Source organism: Temnothorax longispinosus, chromosome 4, assembly GCF_030848805.1.
Source record: "Temnothorax longispinosus isolate EJ_2023e chromosome 4, Tlon_JGU_v1, whole genome shotgun sequence".
NCBI classification, from domain to species: Eukaryota; Metazoa; Arthropoda; class Insecta; order Hymenoptera; family Formicidae; genus Temnothorax; species Temnothorax longispinosus.
In genome coordinates, this window is record NC_092361.1 from 5,792,108 (window position 1) to 5,807,196 (window position 15,089).

A 15,089-nucleotide genomic window follows, 5' to 3' on the forward strand; every position below is an offset into this window, starting at 1 on the left:
TAATTTTGATCGCATATAAAGCTAAGTCTAATCAACCGAATTTAAAAGAACTGCTTTCACCTGCTTTATTACCGAAAATTAGTACCGTTGATTTCCTTATTACTGCTCAAATTTTTCTGTGTGCCCGGACCTTAAACGTTATCGTCAGGTAAATAATTAAATATTGTCGGCGCGGCGGCGAGACCGTTGGCGCGTTTGCATGCGGGCGCTCGACTTTGTTTTTCGTACGCCGCGCCGCGCCGCGCCGCGGCTCGCGACGTCACACTATTATTCACATTCCGATGCTCGAGCCGGCATGCAGCCGAGCGAGCGGCCCCGTGCGTAGCGCTCTATTAAATACATCGCGAGATGTGCTGTGACAAGTATCACGATGATATCGCAGCTACTAGAAAGATACAGTATTCTCTCTTAATCGTCGGATTATCCCGTGTGCGCGACCGACTGACAATGAGTACTGAGTTCCGTCATTCGCGCAAAGTCACGATCGAGCGCATGACACGGTACACGCCTCGCGCGGCTACAGGAATCGGAGTGAAGTGAATGTACGTCAAGATTAATGTATAATACGCCGAATATAATAAGTTTCTTGTGTTTCAATGAATAATGGACTGTTATCGCACACAGGAGCGAGAAGGCGATCGGAGTGCTGGACTAACGTTTGGTCGAGAATCGTCGGACATCATATCGTGGGATTTAATGTGCGAGTACGGAGTACGCGAATCTCGCGGTGATTTAGAATAACGACGCGTAGTTGTGATATATGTGTGATATATGTGTCGAGCGTTTAACTGTGCATTCGCATCTCGCGGAATTTTACGCTGTATTTCGAGCTGTATCGCAAGTGTGTCTCGAGCGTATATTTTCGAACGGTTCGCTCGTTTCAATTTGGCCATTGACACGACTCGCGTTGTATCCGGTAGGTAAGAAGTTAGCCGCGCTCAGCGGGAAAAGCAGCTCGGTGAATATCGTCGGTTTTAAATAATAGAAGCGCGCCCCATAAAACGCAGATCGTTTCCTCTCCAGGAGTATCTGTAATAAAGTGTCGCGATCGTATTATTACAGTTACTTCGTACTCGATCGCGAAATATTGGACAGCGGTTCCGTGAGTGTCCTGTGCAACAGAAGGAGGATGAGGCCTGACAACCCCGTTCTGAGAGGAGGAGAAGGAGGCCTGGCGGAGGCATCGGGCCCCGGCGGAGCAACCTTGGGGTAAGTATTTTATTTCTTATCTTAAAATTAATAGTTCTTTTCCATTTATTCGGGCCGATTTATCTCGGATAAGTAAGAAATAATTTGAGAAAGTAAAACCATCTAAAATATTATAAAAGTTTAGTCTCGTAAAGATTTTTCCCAGAAAATAAATAATTACATTAGTAAATCTAATTAAAAGACGAATTAGACGCGTGTAAAAATTATTTTTTGAAACATTGGTCATTTTGAGCGGCTCTTTAATTTGAATCTTTCGTTTTTGTGTTACAGAATCATCGGAGCTACATGCCTGACTAACTCCGCCCGTTGCGCATCTGGTCGGTGAGTGATAATTAATTTTTTATGACGTGAGATCCAGTGAATACTTTGTCGCGGGACAGAATACATTTTTATATAGAAATATTTTAAAGTTGATAATTTTCATATTAATTTGCACATTTTTAATAACACTTTGCAATAAAATAACGAGATATTTATATGAATATACATGATATATGTGAAAATTTATAAAGTCAAATGTCATGCGCGAGAATACGATAAATTCATTAAATTGATTGTGATACATATTTCGTGAATATATTGCTTCGGAAATTATTGTCCCTTTTGGATCTCACGTCATTCATTCTGTATATCTCACTTGATATTTGAGGTGAGATCAAATAATGTTCGTGATTTATTTCGCGGTTCGGTTCGTGATTCGCGGTTCGCGATTCGGATTGTACTAAAAAATTTTTTTACATTCATTGATTTATTGATTTATTCATCGATTGATTTCTTAATTTCGGTTGTTTCGTACTTCTACATTATAGTATTCAAATTCAAATATTTGCGCTCGAGATTAAACGCGATGATTTTGATTAGAATGTGGTTAATATAAAATTCTTTACAGTCTTTGTATATAATTTTTTTATCGCGCTTTTATACATTTTTTGATTGGAAAAATTAATTACGCGCATATCGATGAGACATCAAATGCAAAATTAAGTTAAATTTTAATTTAATTAATATTTTATTGATAAACGTGATTATTTATCTTTTTTGATATAATTAACGCGCTTTTACGTTGTGAACGATACAATTCTCGTAAAGAATGGAAGATCCACTGCACAAAGTTACTGCTTTCAAAGGATCTTCGATCCTATAACAGAAATTCTATCATCTATTCAGTAAAAGTTACTAAAATTTTTATTCTTTATAAATTGCTTATTTTACTCATCATTGTATACAGTGAGCTGCTGTCACAGCTCACTCCTCGTTTATTATAGCAGCACCGCATATGTGTCTACCGTTTCTCCTTAACGATAACTAAAAGAATAAAATGTGATATTTGTCTATATATGTATATATGTATTTTTTTTAAATTTGATATAAATATATTTCATTCTGCTTACCATATAAGGAACTAACTTAATATCGGTGTTTAGTCCTTTGACGATTCTTTGTTCTGCATTGCTCGAAAGTCCATAACGCAAATACCCTGTTAAATTTCGCAATTTTAAGTAATGTTTATGAAATCTGGAATATAAATACTCACTCGCAAAACAAAGAAAAATAAATATGAAGGAACAAGTATCCATCTTAACTATGGAAACGGCACTGCTAGCTTTAGACAGCGTAATATAGCTAATAATTAGCAGAAGTTCTCAAAGGACAAAACGTTTACAGTCATTTGCAACTATTTCGTTTATCGCTATATGGCTATTAACGATATAATGTTATCAATATGACGTCAGATATATTGTAAACGTTTATTTCTCGTTGTATCGCTTTTATTTATAATCAAATATTACAATATATATATATATATATATATATATATATATATATGTATACAAGGTGTATCTAGATAACCTATCAAATTCAAAATTCAGTTATACTGAACTTGCAAATGCGTCCCAATAACAATTATTTTTCTCTTTTATTTGTCATAAAAAGTATAATTTTACAATAGATACAAGTAAAATTCAAAATTTAGTAGTTTCATGTAATCGCTTTAGATGTATCGATACGTCATTTTCAACATTTGCAATAGCACCGTATATTTAAGACACACTAAGGGCCGGTTGTTCCAACCTGTTGGTAAACTACCAATAGTTAAATCATATGTATGAATTTGTTTATCCTTTACATTAGACAAAGAGAGACATATGATTTAACTATTAGTTAGCTTATCAATAAGTTAGCCTATCAATAAGTAGCTTAGCAACCTGTTGGTAAACTAATAGTTAAATCATATACTATACTTCTTTGTTTATCCTTTACATTAGACAAAGATAGACATATGTTTTAACTGTTAGTTAGCTCACTAACAGGTTGGAACAACCGGCCCTAAATAAATGTTTAATCTCGTTGTCAATCCATCACGTTGAAATTTTGTTTTTGAAATTTTTTTTATAGAGTGAAATTATTTAAGTCGTATTTTCATCAAAATTTTGAAATAAAAGATTTAATTTACCTTTAACTGTTCCAAGATGTTACCAGATATATCTGGTTAATTCCACTGGATAGTTCGTCGATTACGCAATGATGATTATTGTGCGATTCTGCTTTCTTTGCGATAAGAATTTATCACCGGACGATCACATGTTATCAAACATATATTATTACAATTTTAGTAGGAAGTTTATTTAATTGCTCTTATAATTTAAATAATTGATACTAATTGGGTATTACATATATGTGACGTACCGAATAATAATGCAAAAGTAGCTTCTACTGTCTTTATTATAAAAAATGACTTTTTGTGATAAATTATATCATTTCAACTGCAGATGTCTTCGAATAATCGAATATTTTGATATTGTTTTATTTATAATATCAATCATAGAATTATATCAATTATAGATTAACTTAATGTGTCACTAATATCATTATGTATTAAACAAATTATAATTAACAATAATAATAACAATCGGTATCAATATTCTCATTTTACAATTGTTAGGGAATGAGCACTTTTTTATCAATCAGATAATGCAAGAAATTGTAAATGAACGATGAGAATTAAAATTAGAAATTAATATATTAATTTTTTTTATATATGGAAACATTAATATTTTTTTTAAATTTAGATATGAAAAGTTTATTATATTAAAATCTAATTTAATAAGTTAACTTGTGACTATATATAAGACATTTACTACTTAACTTAATTATATTATCTAATTATTATATACAAATATCAATTTAAATTTTACAATATTCTCACTTAAAAAATAAATAATGCTTACTCAAACATTTAGAAGAACCGATCGTTGACTATTCTTAAAGCAATCGATGTACGATTTAAGGTACAGGTAATTTTTTTCTTGATGACTCATCATGAGATACACGGAGCATAAATCTTCGACAATGAGTCGAGTAACTCGTCGTCTGAAACTCCTTAATCGATGTGCCTCTTACGTCTAACATACACACTCAATATGTATCAGCCAAAATGTAAATGCAACTTGATCGCGGATACGAACTTCATTTAGGTTTATTTAGGGCAGTGTTAAGTAATTACTTCCCTAAACGGTACAGCCCACATTCGCAGCGCACTTACAATATTTCGGCATTTGTAGTGTCGAACGTAACTACCTAGGTTTTGATCACTTGAGGATTTGCATGCTATTTTGCATTGCATCATTAGAAACAAGGAGGATTTATGCAAATAATTGAGGATCCGAATTTCAAACCATAGTAATCCAGAAAAATCAAAATTAAATTCCTTTCAGAAAAGATGTTAGACAAAGAAAAAATTTATAGTTTTCTATTTCATATCAAATAAGTCTATAAAAACACATCTGAAATCTAAATTACTCTATGCCCATTTATTATAATCTTTTTCAAGAAACGTCATAATTGAAACAATATATATGTATATTGTATCTTGAAAAATATGAGTCTTTCAATATAAGTTACGTTACAAAAATACTAAATATAAAATAATAAAAAATAAAAATGATTAAATCTGAGATTTCTTCTGTTTTCCGAAAATTTCTTATTTTGAGACTACTACGATTTTGTATTCAGATCCTTTATTCTTGCGATGATAAGCTATTGATACGGAGTCTAGTTACAAAAATCGATCGCCTGCATTTTCTGACTTTTGAATAATTCAGAAGTAGGCTGCGTAGGCATCGTCCAATACATGATATTTGATGAGAAGAAGGGATAAAACTAGACAGCCGCTTTTAGCATTTAAAGTGCGCCATAAACGCGGGCTTAAGCAAATCTTGCACTCGTTGTCCAGGTTCGTGTCGCTCGTTTGATGATCCACAAGGAATTTTGGACGTTTATCGTGATGAAGGGAAACGTTTAACGAACGTTGAATCACGGTAAAGTTTTCTCACAAGGCCTCGAGCGATCGAAGCTCTCGAAAGCGACTGATAGGAGGGGGAGTACCCGGTGCGAATACGACGAAACACTGACGAGTATCTAGACGATCAGTCTTCTTTTTATGTTTAAGATAGATCGAGAGTTCAGAGTATTCTAAAATGTCGAAATATTGCATTAAAATCGCATGTCCGTACGTATATATGTGTATGTGCAGATTTGATGTCCTTGTTTGCTCTAACTTCCGCAAATTTGAAGATATCGATCTATTTCTAATTTTATTATATTTCTCAGTCTTTTCTACCCCTATTTCATATATAACTTTTTAAGATTTGGTTGATTAGACCCAGCTTTATACGCGATCAAAGATCCATAATTTTGATCGCATATAAAGCTAAGTTGCAGTTTGGTGTTAAGCTCATTAGTGACATCGTTGTACACGAGTGAACAGTAGTTCAATAGAGGCGAAATCAAAGCGGTCACCAGTTTTACACGAAGCTGAAGTGATAGGGAGTTTTTGTGAAATTTTAGCTTGTGCAGCGTAAAGTGTACCTTCTTAGAGATATGAGAGACGTGGCTATCCCAAGATAGGTCGGAGCTCATGATGAGCTCATGAGAGAGAGAGAGAGAGAGAGAGAGAGAGAGAGAGAGTGCTGAGTTTTTCTGAAAAATGTTCCAATTTGTATAAAAAAATCTGAGAAAATCTTAAAATTCTGAGAGAAGCTCCAAATTTAGAAATTCTGATTAATAATATGGAAAAATCTGAGATATTTTTCTACCATCAGGGATGACTTTCGAGTTGAGACGGATGAACACGCGATTAATCGCTCGCGTATATTTTACGAAACGAAGCATCGCTATCGAGACACGCGTTATTGCCGCTTACGCATCTCGATTCTATTTTCCAGCCTGGAAAATACACTCGAGTGGCATGGCCAAGTCTCGCGATATTTAGCGCAACTGGCGCAACGATCGTGCCGCGCCATGCCGGACACGGCGTTCAACAGGCCGATATTTATAGACGGGCGGGATTCATTGGCGGAGTTTCTTACGAATATGCAAAAGCTTTCAGGCATCAATAACCAGTTTTCTACTCAGATTTTAGCGTCCGCCCGATGACCGTCAGAATCACGGATTTGACGAACGGTTATTGCAATGATGGCGCGATAATGCGATACCGCGGCGAGGATGACGACGATGAAGACGAAGACGAGGATAACGGTATTCTCGGGCACGGCGTGCAGCGAGCGTCGCGTCGGCTGGTTCCGCCGAGGAAAATCACGGGAATTCTAATGTAAGACCCGAGACCAGCTGTACCGCACGCCTGCCGAGTCTCGCCCGAGTCATCGGAACGGCGGATTCTCCGCCGTCAGTTCTCGGTCGTAATAACGCGTTCTTCTCGCGCTCGCCCGGTGCCCGCGTGTCGCGTCGCGTCGTGTTCTCGGTATCCGTTGCTGTGCGCCACGTTGCGTTGCGTCGTCACGGCGGTGGACCGAGTCGGGAATTCCGACCGCGATGTCGCCGACCGCAACGGCGTGATCCATTATCCTCCGCTTGTTCCCGGAGCCCGGAGCTGAGCTGGGAAAAGGGAATAATATATATACCTTCGTCGCGAGTGGCGGAGTGATAGTAACTCGAAATCGGAGATACACACACACACACACTGTTCGATCCATATAGGTAGTTTCACGCACGAGAAGTTTGTGATGTAGAATGTTTTCTCGCCAGAAATGTGATTCCCGTTGGTAGTCGAGGTAATGTAAAGGAGGACTCGCTCCGGAGAATGAATCGTCCGATTGCCGTGAATCATTTTTGACACAACGCGCATATTTTTGCGTTCCTCGAATTTCCACGCATTCAGGCTATCGCTGCGCCATTATTTCTCCTAATCACCTCGCGAACGTGATTTTTAAAGGGTATATCACTCAAAAGTATTTGAAAAGTAGATCATTTTTAGAATTTTTTTTGTTCATAAGCAAGAAAATTTAAAAACTCGTAGTTTTGCGTATGTATTTTATTATTTTATTATTATTTCTACCGCGTTTTGTATAAATCCAGACAGCACGCATGTCCAAAATCGGGATATAAAAAAACATCTTAAAGACATGTTTAGGACATTTTTAGGACATCTTTAAGACGTCTTATGTCTCAATTTTAGACATGGTGCTGTCTGGGAAAATAACTAATATTTATAGGAAAGTCCTAATCGGGCTAATAAAAAGTTAAAGTTTATTTTAATGAGTGGACTTGTCTTTATAGCTCTCGATCATCACAAAGAGCAAAACAAGAAAAAATGGCGGCATTAAAGAAGAAATTTAACTTTTTATCATGCACATATTTTTTTACATTAAATTGTAATAAAAAATAAAAATAATAATGATAGTTTTGTCATTTTGGTAGCAGCAATAAAGAGATACATATACATGGAATATGTGTATAAAATTTCAAGTTAATTGATTAATTAGTTTTTGAAATGTCGCGCAGCAACCATCGAAGACAAATATTTCGAAACATTGCATCTTATTAAATATTGTAAGTTATTTGTATATGAAACGCGGCTGAAATAATAATAAAATACTAATAAAAAATAAATTACTAATAAATACAAATACAAAATTATAAATTTCTAGGTTTTGTTCGTTTAAGAGAAAAAAATCCTCAAAATTGCCTATTTTTCAGGTACTTTTGAGCGAATACTCCTTTAACGAGTATATGAAAATCGCCGAATTATAATATACATTTCTTTTTTCTTTTTTATAAAATATGCAGATCAATAGAATACAATTCTTTTTTTGCATTTGTCCAATGTTCTGCATTTGGCGGTTACGCGGAGCATAATTTTTTACTTTTATACGAAAAGAGAAAGATTTGAACGTCGGAAGTGTAACATCACAACGCTACAAATATATCGTGAACGATTAGCGTGCGTCAAATGCCAATGGATTAATCCTCAAAGAATGCGGATTAATGCCGAGTAAGCCTTTCAATTCTCAGGACGACTTCGACCCAAACTCTGATTAACTTAATCAGTGAATTCAATCGGTGAATTACTTAAATAATTCATTGTCTCGAATTTAATCTTTTTTTTCTATACGTCAACAACCAAACGTTAATAATCTCATTTATGTTGACAAAATAACGGTATTACTCGATAAGTTAATTGTGTCAAGTTGAGTCAAAGTTTGATCGAAGTTACTCTTAGGAAACAGCACGCGAGAAGCGTTCTTGTTGTCGAGAGGACGGGTCTCTCGCGATTTATAATTTTCCCAAAAATATAACATCGCGCGCATGGTCGCTTCCCACCACCGAGCGTAGGTAGAAGGAGACGAAACGAATTGATATTTCGAAGCGTATTTCGCGCGTTCAGGTGACACGCGTGTCACCTGCGTTTTGTTGCTGACATTGTGCCGGATTCGAACTAGCGCGAAGCAATTATTCCCAGGATACGAGAATGAATAATCGGTGGTACGTCGGTTGGTGAATTGCGAAACGATTGGATATATTTATAGATCCGAGTCTCGCGTGCGAATTTTTTCGCATTGACTCGCGTTCACTTTGACGATCGCTCGATATTTATCAAATATGACTTCGTATATTACACAGCCAATAATACATCAAATACAGTTTATAATCGCAAATAATATCTTCAAAGAAATAGTAATTAATAAGATTTCAAATAAATTCTTCTGATTAAAAAGGTACATTAATAATAACTTATGTTGTAAATTGTTATTTGGGTTTATATGTTATAAATCCATGTGTGAAAAATTTATTAGGGGTATTCAAATACGTTAAAGTTTAACGGTTTGACAGGTTATGTCGGGTTAAAGTCGAGTAAAAAGTTAATTAATTAACTTTGGGCGCGTTACTCTTTAAGGTTATGCAAAATACATAAGTGACTCATTAACCTATCACATTAATTTTTGGGTTAAAAGTGTAAAAATTAACTTTTTACCCGACTTTAACCCGACATAACCTGTCAAACCGTTAAACTTTAACTTATTTGAATACCCCTATTATTATTCACAATTTATAGTTCGTAAATAAGCCTAGATTTTTAATAAAAACTTATGGTCGATTAAGGATGTATTGGAGGTACAATCCCTGCTAAAAGTTAGTTTTTAATAAAATTTACTAAAATGAAGACTTTGCATATATGTCGAACAACTCAAAATATTTTATATATTAGAAAGGATTACCGTTAACAGTTTGAGTATGGTTTTTTGTCATTTAAATAATTAGTATTGTTTAAACAATTAAAAAATAAAAAAATTTTAGCAAAAAATTTTCAAACTTAAAATACAATATCAATGATGTATGCTTTACATATAGAAAAGTTTTAGAAATATCTGAACTTTTTTATTTATATTTACAGCAAAAATGTCGATTCTTCATAAGGGGGATCATGTTAATTTTATCAACTTTAAACTTAAATAACTCTTAAATCGTTTAGCAAATTACTTTAAAATTTTACAGAGTATTTTTAATTTAATTTAAAAGAAACATCTCAAAATTTTAGCCATTTCTGAATATATTTGAAATATCTTAACACATCCTCACTCAGCAAGTTTAGTGGATATGTTTCAACTTTTTTGCAGCATATCAAGAAGACTAAAAGAATCTCACAAATTTTTATCGACTTCTTACTATTTTGAAGATGGGTCCGATACATCCTTAATTTTCGATTAATAGCTCGAATTATCGCTGGTTCGTTAAAGAAAGTTTTAACTGTAATTTATGAAGGTTTTTCTCAAATTTTGATATCGTTTGCTTCATGTGATTTCATGTAGGGTAACTCGAGGGAATATACCAGTGTAGAGAATATGCCATTCGTTATGTTTAACAAAGCAACGGTTAAAAACGCTCTTGTAAATACCATGAAATTGTTCATAGTTCTATATCTGATGTTTTGCACAAGTTTTGTTTATTTCCTGGCAGTATTATAGTTTTTATTTTAATAATATTATTGAAATTCAAAGAAAGTAATAAAAACACATTTTTTACACGTTTTAAAACACATGTTTTAAACAATAATGTCTCGAATGTATTCGAGGAAGACTAAAAAGAAAAAAAAATGTAGTTGAAAAAAGTGTAGCTGACAGTTATAAAATTTACAAAGTTTTAAGATTTCAAGGTTTACAAGATTTTAAAATTTGTAATGTTCTAAAGTTTTTAAGATTTATTTTTCATTTTAATTTCAATTGTTGCAATCCAATATTACAATAATTTTAATATTACAATTTAATTTTAAAATTTTATTTTTTATGTTAAAAACTGTTTGTACTGACTTATTTTAAAGACTAAGATTTGTACTGCTTTTATGACTAAAGTAACTTTTGAAGTTAAATTACTACATATTTGTATATGTATATAGTATATTATTTTATACTGTGTGGCATATTACCTATATGGTTGGGTGATATGCCATTTAGCAACACTTTTGTATTTCTTTCTTTTTAATAGTAAGCAATCAAAATATTTTATTAAAATCATATACAACATAAACATATGACAGATAAAAGAAGAAAAAAGGAGTATGCAAAGATACTTCAAATTTTTGTTAAGTGTGGCATATTCTCCCGAGTTACCCTATAATTGTTTTTAAATTAATTTTCAATTGCCGTTTACAAATTCTATTACGGACGATTTTTATTACGATGTCATTATCATATCATACTTTTTATTGTTATATATTGAAGATGTGTATATGATGAAAGAAGAAGAGGCTGATAAGAAATAGAATAAGAATATGTTATATCCGACATGGACCGCAGATTGAAAGTCAAGCGTACAGAGAGCATGCATGGGACCCCGGAAGATTTTTCGCGAATACAAATTATGAATTATAAATAGTGAATTTAAACGTGATGATAGTATTATTATCGATGCGAAGGATAATAAGATAAAGTTAAATCGTTGGGTGGTCGGTGAAGTGTTGGAAAATGATGTTCACTGGTGGCTCGCATGCGAAGAGGAGAAACGCCGGTGGTGGTAGTGGATCGAGCATTTCCGGGAGAAAATCCTCTGTGGATCATCGAAATCCACCGGCGCGCAGCGTCGGAGCCGAAGGATACACGTACAGGTGAGCTATTCGGTGGGTAAAGGTTTACGTTAAATACTGTGCACGATACTATGAAAAAAGAAAAACAAGAAGGATAAAAAGTAGCAATGAGATTAAGGGGGGATATACCTTTGTGAGGGCAAAATCAAAAGTTATTTTTGACAATTTATTTAAGAAAGACAAAGCGATATTTTTAAATTCGGTTGTACTAACTAACTACAAGTCTCTTGAGGTAAAAGAAAAAAATTTTTTTAATCATTTTGAAATAAAACGGCGGCGCAGTGGCTGATAAAAGAAAACTCCTTTTTTTCCACGGGCGTACTCGTACAGGTCACAATTTTCAACCTAAGACAAAAAATAAAAAAGATTTAGAAATTAGATATAAAAAACTAGAAAAGTACGTAGGATTTTTTCGATAAGTTAAAATTTAACGATTTTATAATCGAAAATCGACCGATCGAAAATACATGTTTTCTCCATATTGACGCTATTTTTTTTAAAATCAATATTTTTGGAAAATCCTACGTACTTTTCTAGTTTTTTATATCTAATTTATAAATCTTTTTAATTTTTTCTCTTAGGTTGAAAATGTATTATTTTTAAAACAACGTATACGCGTTAATGCAGCATATGGATATAGTTGCAATTGTACTACCTGTTACACTAATGCAATTATCACAAATATTATATCTCTTTTTTTATTTTATACATTACGTACCTTCCTAAGTAATATAAACAGTTTAGACTTATATTATTCAAAATTATATTTTGGTTATCACAAATATCACTTATATTTTTGTTTGTACTATATTATTATTATTTAACAAATTCTCTTTAGTTTTGTCTTTTTTTAATTGTCGACTTTTTGCAACAACAATATCCAAAAATTCTGAAAAAAATTCTCTATTATCAAGGTCATAACTACTATTTTCGGGATTTTTTATATATTGTAAAATTGTTATTAATTTTAAATCATTTTTAAATTGTATAGCATTTGGAATTACGTGCTTTATTCGGATAATTGAAAATAAATTTTCGAGGCAATCCTGCATAAATCTTTTTAATAAAACAAATTTGAAAGCTTCTTTTTCTAATAAATAGGTACTTAATTCTATAGCAGATTTTGTGGCAATAATTATTCCTTTTTGAAAAGGTTTCTATGCCTCTGATTTGCCAACTTTTATTTTTGAAATTACAAAGATTACGTCATGTAAAAAGTTTATTGTTTCTTCAAATTTAGTCATATTTAATTTACCTAAAGCTAATCTCGGAGTTCTTGATGACATTATCTTAAACCATTTTGATATGAAACCAATGAACCATGCAGTTGTAATAAAACTGATATTTCCGTTATTATTCCCAATAAATGTTAACGCTGAAGCAACAAAATGATTCAATACTTGCCTCGCACTATTAACTTTCATTTTTTGAAACGAAACGTGCATGTAGTACGAGAAATGTCCTGACGATCGAATGGTTTTAGGACAAGAGTGCCGTCGCTGAATCCCACGGAATTACCGCTAACGACTTCGACACAGGGTAAAACGTACATTTATAGAACCAGAGTCCCACGGAGAGATCTTACAGAGCCGACGATGTCGACGTCTTCGCCGTCGCGGGAGAACAACGTTGGGCGCGCGATAACAAGAAGAAGGGGTGCTGTTAAACATAACAAAGTGCACATCGTGCGGGGCCATAAACTTGTGGCCAAGTTTTTTCGGCAACCGACATTCTGCGCGTTTTGTAAAGACTTTTTATGGTAATACTTTAGATAAATCTTGCGTTCTCTCTTTTCATTAATATTTCGACTTTTATCCCATAGTTTTAGAATTTCTACAATTTTAATCAGATATGTATTTTTCATCGACGAGTAAACGTTCCTTAATCATTTATTTTTTATTCTAGGGGCTTTGGAAAACAGGGATATCAATGCCAAGGTAAAGCATTTAGTTTTTACATTTTTTCTCTTTATATTTATTACTCTTTTGCATGTTACCGCAAAGTTTACTAATTTAACAAGATTTGTAAGAGGTTCTTTTTCCGTTATAGCATGTCAAACGGCAGTGCACAAGAAATGCCACGACAAATTGTTAACTAAATGCCCCGAGAGTGGAAGAGAATCAGAAAATACAATAGTAAGTATCGGTGTTTACGATTAGAAGTTAAAAGTAAATTAAGCTTATAATAAAAATTGAACTTATAAATTTTCATTGATATTATTTTAATTCACACTCTATAAGTGTACCATATGAATATTTAAGTGATGTAACTATTACTAGGCAATTCGATATGATAACGGCGATTTTGCCCATTTGTTTTGTTATTTGAATTATTAAATATTTATTTCGTTACAGTATTTGAGAGAACGTTTCAAGATAGACGTTCCCCACAGATTTCGCACTTACACGTTCATGTCACCGACCTTCTGTGATCATTGCGGCTCGATGCTGTACGGATTGTTCCGACAAGGTTTAAGATGCGACGGTAAGAATGTCGTTCGGGACAGATTTTAACAACCTAAATGGCACAATTAAAAAAGACTTTTATGTAACTTGATAGCTTTAAGTTATTCTATTTGTGTACCGGTTACAACTGATTCAACATGTGATATACGCGAGCATAACGTTTAATTAGAATTTAACATACATACGTGAAAGTAATAAAATTGCATGACATACATTATTACACTTTGCTTACGCATATTCTCTCTCTATCTGCTTTATCCTTGCACACGTATGTATTCCGCGCATTTTACGTTTTTTTTTTTACATAAATCTCACAGTATCTTTAAATCTTACAGTAAGCTTTAAATACTACTTACATCTTGAACTGCAAGCAAGGACTATTATTAATTTGTTCTATTGAACATGTATTCGCATTACTAATTATATCTTGAACTGCAAGCAAGAACTATTTTCTTAATTGTTCTATTGTATATAATAGATATCAATCAGATACTATATTGAAGTTGTAAATTACATAATATGATCTAATTGAAGTAAGAAGCGAAATATATATAAATTATTGTTTCAGTTATCATTTCTTTACTTATTGACATCGTGATATTTATTAGAATTATATAAGTATAATAGTATTAATTAGAAACAAACAGAAGATGAGCGACGATTCTCCTTCTCAGATTCTTTTTTACTACACAAATTGTATTACTAAAAAGTAATTAACATACATCGGAAAAATCTTTATTACGCGATAGTGCCTGTCACATGTGTATATAGATACGATAGATTTTTCAGAAAAATAGTGCTTGTCATTATTTTTCTGAAACAATATTTTCTGAAAAAATTATTTAAATAATATGTTAGAAACCTGATGTGTGCATGTTGATGAAAGTTAAGAAACAAAGAAAATTATTTGTGAATTGTTTAATATATTTTATATATTTTATAATAAATATTCATATTCATATATACAGGGTGAGACAATAACTATTACCACCTTAAATATATTCGCGCGAAAAGCGGCCCATTTCACGCTCGCGTTA

General features: G+C 33.1%; 1 protein-coding gene and 1 long non-coding RNA gene across 2 annotated transcripts; one reads left to right on the plus strand and one right to left on the minus strand.

Annotated features, from left to right (window-relative positions):
* The first annotated feature begins 250 nt into the window (after positions 1 to 250).
* Positions 251 to 11,459, plus strand: LOC139811621 (uncharacterized). The gene is made up of 4 exons (XM_071775931.1): positions 251 to 1,209; positions 1,480 to 1,526; positions 6,625 to 6,820; positions 11,226 to 11,459. Exons 1-4 carry the CDS (start codon positions 1,130 to 1,132, stop codon positions 11,254 to 11,256), a joined length of 354 nt encoding a protein of 117 aa, XP_071632032.1. The 5' UTR covers positions 251 to 1,129; the 3' UTR covers positions 11,257 to 11,459.
* LOC139811622 (uncharacterized) lies at positions 1,541 to 3,055 on the minus strand. Its single transcript, XR_011731684.1, has 3 exons — positions 2,744 to 3,055; positions 2,601 to 2,686; positions 1,541 to 2,514 (listed from the first exon to the last, which is right to left on the minus strand). It is a non-coding gene; the product is annotated as an uncharacterized lncRNA (long non-coding RNA).
* Positions 11,460 to 15,089: the final 3,630 nt, after the last annotated feature.